Raw genomic sequence first — 9,877 nt, 5'->3', positions numbered from 1 at the left:
TCCAATAACCACAAAACATGTAAAGGATTTGATCTGACTTTATTTAAAATTACACTATGCCACAAATGACAAAAAACCTATATCACAATCATATCAGTCAATATAATGGTCTCTTTAAGGCACGGTTTTAGTTCAGGTCACAGACCATGAAGTCACTTTCAGCCAGGATGCAAGTGAGCAACAGACTCAGAAATTGACGCCTTTAATAATTGTTTTACTATCAGTGTTCAACCATTACGGCCTATTCCTTCCCTATGGCTGATTGTGGGCACCAGGATAGCATAGATAATCTAAGGCAAAAAGCATTCAAGTGTCTGTTAGCTCATTTGGACTTCTCACCAGTCTGGCTCCAAGGTGAACACGGAGCACCAAATTCAGCAATAAAACATAAGGCACATTAAGTGACCTTAGATGCCAACTGGTAGTTCCCATGAAAGCGGACTCTTACGAGAGGACTCATGGTGTCTTGACTCTTGACGCCTCGTTAGTCATCTTGCAGAATGACCAATTCACTTTTGCTTAAGTTCAAGGTTTATGTGCTATTCCAGGCACAAAAAAAGCAACAACAAAAAAAACTCTTTTAGGGATAAGACAGTCTTAGATAACAGTATACGCAACAGACTGGCTTTAACAGTATGGATGAATACTATTTCAGAATTATTGCATTGAGAGAGCTGAGGTAAGATGAGAGGAATGAAAACCATGAAGTGATTGGAAGGACACTCTGAGTCTGTAATGATGACATTGATGCTCGGGCCAGTCTGCAGGTTTCAACCACCCTACAGGCTGCAGCACACTTGATCTGAGTATCTAGAATCCATCTGACAGTGGTAAAAGATCTCAGAATAAAACAGAGACAGACTTCTAAACAATGCCTACAATGCCGAGGTCGAAGGTGACTGTTAATTGCAAGTGCATTTAGGTCCCTTATAATACCGTGCCCCAGCCCTGCGCTATGAACATGTCATGATCAATTCTAACGCTGAAAAACACAAATAAAATGTGAATGCTGATATTTTCATTGTGTGCCAGCACGAATAAAAAACATTAAAATAATAAAACGGCATCATGTGGACCCTTTGCACAAATTGATTGAAATGACAAAGAACAATGTCACATTTAAAAATACTTAAAATATAAACCTAAAACACTTTCATGATAACAAATAACCATTTTAAACACAACTGTCTTGCTAAAACTTCCTCTAAACGTTAAATTAAAAGCTATGAAACTACTCCTACACTCTACATGCTTTTAACATTTTCCCCATTTCTTAGAGAACAAACTTTACAAAACAAGGTGATCAGTGACATTTTACAGGTGTGCAATTAAAAAGCAAGATCTAATAACAAGGCCTCAAGCTGCAGCATTAAACTCAATCAATCTATCAAAAACAACGCATCAATTATGTAAGTATATATAGGTAAGTGTGGATAAAACTGAGTGAAGTAAAAATAATGATAAAACACTGGTGTGAGGCTTTCATTCTAAGATTCACATTAGGTCCCAATTTCATGATTCACTGATCATCTCAGGATATAGAAACCTTGAGACTGTGACTAACTCAGACTTACTAAGAAAGAGAAGGGAGAGAGAGAGAGAGAAAGAAAGAAAGCAAGCAAAAAAGAAATGACAAAGATTAGAGACTAAGGAGATGGGTACACCTGGAAGAGATTCTGTTGTGGAGAACACTGAAAATGTAATATTATCTGATTTTTCTTCTGGTATCTTATCTGTCTTTGGTGCATAGCTTCTCAATGAGATCCTGCAGCGGAGCCAACTCCCTGCGGTCTATCAGGGTGAACTCCTGCAAAACACATAAACACGTACAAACTTAGCCGCTAAACAAACATATAAAAGAGTTTGTTTTCTTTGCATTTCTAATATATGTTTTTTTCTTTCCTGTTCAGTGCAATTCAGGTTGTGCTGTTGTAAAAATTATGTTTTATGTTGTTGTACCCTGCCATGTCAAATTAATCTAAATCTCTCTGATGCTGTGCATCTTAGGTATTGCTAACTTGTACTAACACAAGGGAGATACTGTAGTTCTAATGTGTATGGTCTTGCCCTCACCTGCACAAAGAAGATGAAGTGCTTGAAGGAGGTGTTCAGGTGAGCCTCCTCCTGTAGCTGCATGACGGAGTCAAAGTGCTGGTGATAGATATGGGCATACACACGGAACAAGCGCTTCAGGATGGTCTTTGCCACCGACATGAAGTTCTTAGGGAATGGTACACCTACAGGGTGGCAATGACAGACAACAGGCTGAGACTGGAACAGCGCAGAATGGAATGAAAATCAAGATTATTTTGGGCTATGGGTCCCAGACAGGTGGGCTAGGGGTTGCAGAACTATTCTAAATAGGAGTGTCTGGTCCAAATTTTACTTAAAATGTTGAACTCTCTTATGTTGAACTTGGGTTCAGAATGTTTATATTTATAGTTTTTTTTTTATCTGATCTCTAAGTCTATGGGTATATACCAGGGGTGTCCAAACTACAGCCTGCGGGCCAACTGCGGCCCGCCACGCACTTTAATCTGGCCCGCCGAGCATTTATTAGTTTATCATAGATCCGGCCCACCACGCACTTTAATCTGGCCCGCCGAGCATTTATTAGTTTATCATAGATCCGGCCCGCCACGCACTTCAATCCGGCCCGCCGAGCATTTATTCGTTTATCATAGGTCTCTCGCTATTTTTTTCAAGCGATAGACGACGTTGTAAGTAACTTTAGGCTACTGCAAACTGCTTTACACTTTTCTTAGAGAGCGATTACAATGCCAATGTCAAAACAGCTTGTTACATCGAGATACCTAGTATCTCCTTTGCAGCAGATCTAACTACGTTATGCTGCTCCATTTAATTGGGAACGCATTTGAGCGTGCATGCACGAGATGGAGAGGGCGGCAGGTTCCAGCTGGCTTGTCATTGTTGATAATTGATATCTACTTTTTGAAATAAGAAACTTTTAAAACGAAATCGCAATGGCAACAGTAGTTCATACTACTGACCACTTATAAACTGTGAGAGGGCACGAGCCATAGGCACAGCACTAGCCATAGGCTATTTGAGTGGAGCTGGCAAAAGAGTCTTAAAGTGACAGTGCACCATTTATAAATGAATCAAACAACATCAAAGGAACAGTATTTCTTTAGAAATGAATTTTCTACAACAAATACATTATTTATATATATATATACACACATTATTTTTTGTTAGGTTGCCCGCTGGCCAATTTTCAAAACCCAATGTGGCCCTTGAGCCAAAAAGTTTGGACACCCCTGGTATATACTATAACATTTCTCAGAAATTAATTTGCTTACTTTAAATTCTATAAATTTGGGCCGACATTATGACTTGAAAAGGGGTCTTTGTAGGTCCAGTTGAGAATCATTGGACTGACATATGGGCTACCAGAAGAGAAAGTTAGCTAGCTTTATGACAGAGAAACTTCAGTTTATCACATTTTCATGTGACCGAAAGGATCCCTCCAATGCAACCAAAAAAATCTTACTGTACAAATCTCTGTAACAGTGACTAGTGCAGCACTACTGTAGACTACAGGAAATACTGAACAAAATGTTACACTTGCTTTGCTTCCCAAAAGGAGAACAAAATCCAACTTATTATTATGGCACAGCTTTTAAAGTCATAACTCCATGTTTTTTGATCCAGTGCCATTATTGGCTTCAACAGTTCCACTTCCTTCTAGCAATAGGCCTCGTTACACTTTGTTTTAAGACCACCTGTTATGATAGCTTGTGAAAAAAAACTGAATGAGTTATTTATTTTATTCCTTGCTTTTATACCAACCTCAGGATGGAGCAATAGAGAATCACTGTTTTAGGAGACCTTCATTTGAATTAGTCTGCTTTTGCATTACAGTTCCGTGGCTGAACCTCTCTTGTTTGAATGTTGCATAAAGGTCCCTTTAGGATGAGACCATTACAAAAAACACAAACAGGTACTGACCAATCTTCGAAGGGAAGAGGGTCTCATCATCCAGCTGGTCTTGCACCCACGTCATCAGGTAATCAATGTATTTAGGAGCTGAACACTTAATCGGCTTCTTAATGTTGGTTCCATCAGCCCAGTGGTATTCATATCTGAGAGAGAATGTGATTTCTGTAAATTACACTGCTGTGCATTACATTATATTGCCAAACGTTATGGGTATTATGCTGGGTCACACACGGAGAGAAATGACAACACACTCCAGATTTGTCAGTACAACCGAAATTATATGTTTGTCTCACCTTGGTCCAGCGGACATAACTGAGCAGCTAGTCTCAGTGCAGAACTCAGTGATGGTGCCATACAACATGTTAATCTGGTTAAAGAAGTCCACCGCTGCAACAATGCACAAATATGTATGCTATATTACAAGTCAGGCCAACAGTCATGGACACACAAGGACATGCTGTAGTGATGTCCACAGGCTGCTAGCCCAATATCATTGCATAGACACAGGCAAAAGACAAATTCTGATCACACACACACACACACACACACTCACTATTGACAGCAATCCACTCGTTGAGGTCCTCTCCCTCAGGAAGCATGACAGCCTGTCGTAAGTTGCCACTCCCAAGCGTGGCCTCAGCATGTTTCAGAAGTTCATACTGATGTGAGCCTTCTGGGATGTTCTTCTTTGGTTTAAAAGTCTTTGATGAGCGACTGCCACTGAAACCACAAAAGATTAGATTGATTACAAAGTAATCACCATTTCTTTTCTGTATTATGTAACTGAATGTATTCCATCAAATAAGTGCATACATTTTAAGCAAATGAGTGCATACTCTTCCATATTAGGTCTTTATTTATATTTAGTATGTGCAGCTGATTAAAAAGGTCATCAATATTTTTGCAGAAAAGTGTTTACTCAATCTAGAGCTATATGGCCAGTGATATAGGAGACATCTTCATACCATTTTTTTTTGGATAATGCTCCCGGTGCAATGCAAAAAAGAGAAACGCTTCGCAAATATCAATTATATTTAACATCAGTGCATATGGCAGGATGTGTCAGTGTATAGATGTTAATAATGCTGTTGGCGTTTTGGTGTGAGACTCACGCATAGCTTTGCTCATTTTGATAATTTACAGGCCTGCATTCTGTTGAACACCCCTTTATTTCGAATGCGCAAATTAAAAGCATGTTGTAATTCAACATTTGTTATCCAAACAGCCAGTTCCCATAACCTAACAAAAGCAACACAAACAGGAAACACCACAACAAGCCATACTCTCTCATCTAGAAGCCAACGCGGTCAATTTTGCTTGTGGACTAGAAAAGTGGTTTATTGTACGATAAATATAGAAGTTGTTGTGCACCTCTTGGAGATTAGGAGAACTCAATTAAGGAAGAGGTTGAAGCTGTGTTCAGTGCATTTCCGTTCATTGTAGGCAGACGACTTCGAAAATACGGAAACAGTCGACTGCAGCAAGGGTTGGCCCATCCGCAGCAGCACAACAGCTGCTGCGCTAATGTTAGCTTGCAATTGCAGATTTTGCTCTGCGAATGGTTTCATGCTGCAATTTAGCAAGCAGGCTAGTTAGCTGATAACATTACACTACGAATGCGCTAAATATAGAAGTTCAACATAATATCCACTAATAAAGTGATAAAACCATGCGGCAATGTTTTACTGTAATACATCAACTTATTATAAGATATCTTCCGCTAACGAGCGTGGTAAACTAGCCATTACAATTAACACAAACATTAACATTAGAAAACATGCTAACAGGCTAGCTAGCGAGTTAGCAGGAACACTTACAATAAGAAGCTCATCTTGATACACTTCGATTAGAAAAGGTGAGACAACAGGCAAACAGGTCAAGCCGACGCAACCGTGACTGACAAAAAGTATCTTTAAGACGGCAGTGCTCAACCAAAGTAATGACTTCCAAATGATCAAAAGATAGCTACAATTGTACGAAGTTTCGAAACTTCTCTTGCTGATGACAAATGTGACGGTAGACTCACGACAAGAGGAACCGTATGGAGTTCAGTGTGATTGGCACTTCACCAGCAATCACGACCAATCAGAATGTAGTAAACGCAACTCAGTGTTTACCGAGTTTTGATTGGCTTCTAAGAGCTCTTCACCACCGATGTTTTTTTCTTTTTTTAAATAATATTATTATTGACCATGTGGTAGCCTAAAAACAAGTTTGGAGTTGTAGATCTAGTCTGGGTGTTAATATTGAATCAATAGGCCTATATCCAACATATATGGTGACATGTGTGGGATTAATCTCTTCACTGAAACACCTTTCAGTAGTGAAATACAAATAGCCAGTTTACACATTTTGGAAAACTATTGCTGCTTGCAGATGTTTAATCATTCATGTCATGTTACAAAATGCAGATATACTGGTAGTATTGTTTTCAAAACGGTTCCTTCAACTAATATTCCTTGGCCTACATTTTCTATACAGGGCCTTTTCTCAAAAACATTAATATTGGGTATTCACAACACCACAGACCTGGTGACAAAATCTTAACAGAAAGTAAGACTATTTCTTAAGAAAAGTGAAGAAACGTGTCATGCAAATCAAAATCGTCATTAGATTTTATAAATGTGCAATCAAGAGCATCCTCGCCAGTTCCATCCCAGTTTGGTTTGCAGTTGTACATCACACAAGGGTGGCGAGAGCAACCCAAACCATCACTGTACAGTGCTGGAGAACATCTACAAGATGTCATCAGGAGGACCTGCAGAACATTGCTATCCAAAGCATTTTTTTAAAAGAATATATCTTTAAAATAATAGTTTACCATAATTTTTGTAAGGTATAGCCTATATTAAATTCCTTGTACTGTTGGGGATATCTATTTGTAAAACATCAGGGTGTGTGCCTAATACTTAACAACAGCAGATGATACACAAGGAATTAGCAATGTTGCTGAGCAATGTTCCTGTATAATTCCCATTGATCTTTGGAATCATTTCTTTATGGAGAATTTAAAAAACTGATGATACACAAGGCAACTTAATAAACAATGTTGCTGAGCAATGTTCCTGTAGGCTATAATTCACATTGAACTTTGGAATCATTTCTTTATGGAGAATTTAATCATCTGTAATCATCGAGGCATTGGTAGGCAAATTATCATGATCATCCAATCTGAACGCATTGAACTGGTTATGTGGTTGCTAAGCATCATAGCCCAAAAAGTTACATGTGTCATCACCTTAACTGAGTATTTCACCAGGGCTATCATTGTGGGTACTTTATCATCACGAAGTTTCTTTGAATAATAGGCCTAACAAATTAGCATGTGTTTTAAAGACATGTAATTTGCCAGAACAGGGAGAATCGAATAGATAATTCAATCTGAAGTGCCACCAATGATAAAAAAGTAGCCTATGTTACTCTTTCTGTCTCGGGAAAGACCGCCATGATTCCAGAGAATGATGAAGTGGTAGAAGCACAGATCTAAGTAAGTATATATACTCTTTTGATCCCGTGAGGGAAATTTGGTCTCTGTATTTATCCCAATCCGTGAATTTGTGAAACACATACAGCACACAGTGAAAACACAGTGAGGTGAAGCCAGTGTTGCCACAGTTACCTTGAAAAAGTAATCTGATTACTGATTACTGATTACTCCTTTAAAAAGTAACTTAGTTACTTTACTGATTACTTGATTTTAAAAGTAACTAAGTTAGATTACAAGTTACTTTATTAGTTACTTTCAGCAGCTGCCGACAACACCCCCAATAAAAATGATAACGGTTTTGTCAATACTCAATATAGGAAGTGCATTTTAACAGCAATGTATAGTAGACATCCAAACCTAACCTACTTAGATACTGAAATTCAGATGTTTGTTCAATAATGTCTAAGTACACCAAATAAGGAAGGCCTATTGATAGAAACTGTTATAGTAAAATATGTAGATTTTTTTTCATGTAGCCTTGGCAACTAGCCAACTTGTAGCCTAGCCTATAGGCCTGAATAATATGCAAATGAAATTACACTTGTTAAACTCACCTCAACAAGTCTTTTGCAATCATTTAACCCGCCGTGAGCAATGCTAAAGTTGCTGTTACAAACAGTGCAGTGTGCAAGATTATCATTATGTTTTAATCTTTTGAGACAATTGGGTACACTTTTGTGTAGTCTGATGTGAAATGGGTCTTAAATCTTCCTTTTTGAGGGGCACTGACGCTGCCATGACGCTTCTGTTCCTAGATACACTGAACTGATTAATTATGTTTGGGAGAAAAGAGATATAAGCACTTACACTGAAAACGGATTGGTTGATTTAGCAAAACAGACCAGGATGCTCTCTGTCTTGGATGCGCTTCAGGCACAAACGCACCCCTCCTCTCTCTCTCCCTCTCCGTTGTGTGCGCATATATGCACACGCGATTTGAAGCAAAGATTCTAGAATCTTTGATTTGAAGTCCGGTCTGGCTTGCGTGCTCTTGTTCGCTCTAGGTTCCGGGAGATTTTATGTAATTTGCGGGCGTCAGGAAGCCGCTATCAATATGTGGGAGACTCCCAAAACTTCGGGAGACTTGGGATGTCTAGCTAGACAGCACTTTGTCGCCAGCACAGAATGTACAATGTACCTTAATGTTGTCATGTTTAACTGACACAAACTCAAAGTAATCACTGATGAAATGTGCATCTCTCTCTCTCCCTCCATTGTTGTTTACGTTTGTGTCGCTGTGTCGTGAATTGTCCTCATGCTGAAAACGTGAGCATAGCCTCTACATGACATTAATACCCAAGACAAGAAGAAAGCAAAGAATATATCTTTTTATTAAGGAACATGACAAAAATAGTAACGCACAGTAACTTAGATAAGTAACTTTAATCTGATTACTGGTTTGTAAATAGTAGCGCGTTAGATTACTCGTTACTGAAAAAAGTGGTAAAAATAGACTAACGCGTTACTAAGTAACGCGTTACTGGCATCACTGGGTGAAGCACAGCCCAGAGCAGTGAGCTGCCTGCTACAGGGGCGCTTGGGGAGCAGTGAGGGGTTAGGTGCCTTGCTCAAGGGCACTTCAGCCGTGGATGTGGGCATGGGAGAGCAGTGTTCAACCACTTCCCCCGCCCACATTTGTCCTACTGGTCGGGGATCAAACCGGCAACCCTTCGGTTACAAGCCCGAATCCTTAACCAGTAGGCCATGGCTGCCCCACTCTGAATGAGAGTAGGCTATGGGCAGGTGTCGAATCAGTGGCTGTTCCCGATGGCAGATCTTTCTATGAAAATAGATCATCAGAAAACTGAGTTAACTAAACATATTGACAAGGAAGGAATATAGGACTACCTAATTGAGGACATACAAGTGGTAAAAGATGATAGGCTCTGAGATTATAGACCATGGTTTATTTTTTTGTTTGGCAGTATTATTTCATTTAGGTCTAGGAATCTGCATTTTATTGTCAAACAGCCTACCATATGTACATAATAAATAGGCCTATAGTAGCAAAGTAACCTAATTTATTCCAAAGAATTTGCAATGAAACCCACAATTTGAATGGAATTTGAATGAAAGAGTTTTGTTGAATAAAGTTCATCCTAATGAATTTTCCTAAATATTTTGTTTATGTCGCCTTAATTGTGAATTTCAAAAAATAGCAATATGAAAATTGAATTGGGGCTGTTTGGACTGGTTTTAGGCTAGGCCTACTTAATCTTAAAATAGGCCAACCCAAAATGCAGTTTGACAATGGCCAGGGGGGTATTCCAAGTACTAGTTTAGTGATAAAACCTGGTTAACTCAGTAAATTATATGACGCACAAATAGTTTCAGACTACAATCAGAGAATGTCTAATAAGGGCTACAATGAACAGTGAATGCTGATTATTTCTGTAAACTGCTTCAGTAGAGGGGGCAGGGCAGCAT

The 9,877-nt window shown here is 39.0% G+C and overlaps 1 protein-coding gene across 1 annotated transcript; it reads right to left on the bottom strand.

The window, feature by feature from the left end:
- Positions 1–20: 20 nt before the first annotated feature.
- On the bottom strand, positions 21–5,989 carry mob1a (MOB kinase activator 1A). The gene is made up of 6 exons (XM_076270479.1): positions 5,781–5,989; positions 4,517–4,683; positions 4,257–4,350; positions 3,973–4,106; positions 2,074–2,237; positions 21–1,807 (listed from the first exon to the last, which is right to left on the bottom strand). Exons 1-6 carry the CDS (start codon positions 5,792–5,794, stop codon positions 1,730–1,732), a joined length of 651 nt encoding a protein of 216 aa, XP_076126594.1. The 5' UTR covers positions 5,795–5,989; the 3' UTR covers positions 21–1,729.
- Between the last annotated feature and the right edge of the window lie 3,888 nt (positions 5,990–9,877).

Source organism: Alosa pseudoharengus, unplaced genomic scaffold (genome assembly GCF_046254945.1).
Source record: "Alosa pseudoharengus isolate Yale_2024_CS ecotype anadromous, Long Island Sound unplaced genomic scaffold, YU_APseudo_1.1 YU_APseudo_1.1_scf_6, whole genome shotgun sequence".
Classification (NCBI taxonomy): domain Eukaryota; kingdom Metazoa; phylum Chordata; class Actinopteri; order Clupeiformes; family Clupeidae; genus Alosa; species Alosa pseudoharengus.
Note: the sequence above shows the minus strand (reverse complement) of the source record. Positions and strands in the feature narration are given on the sequence as shown.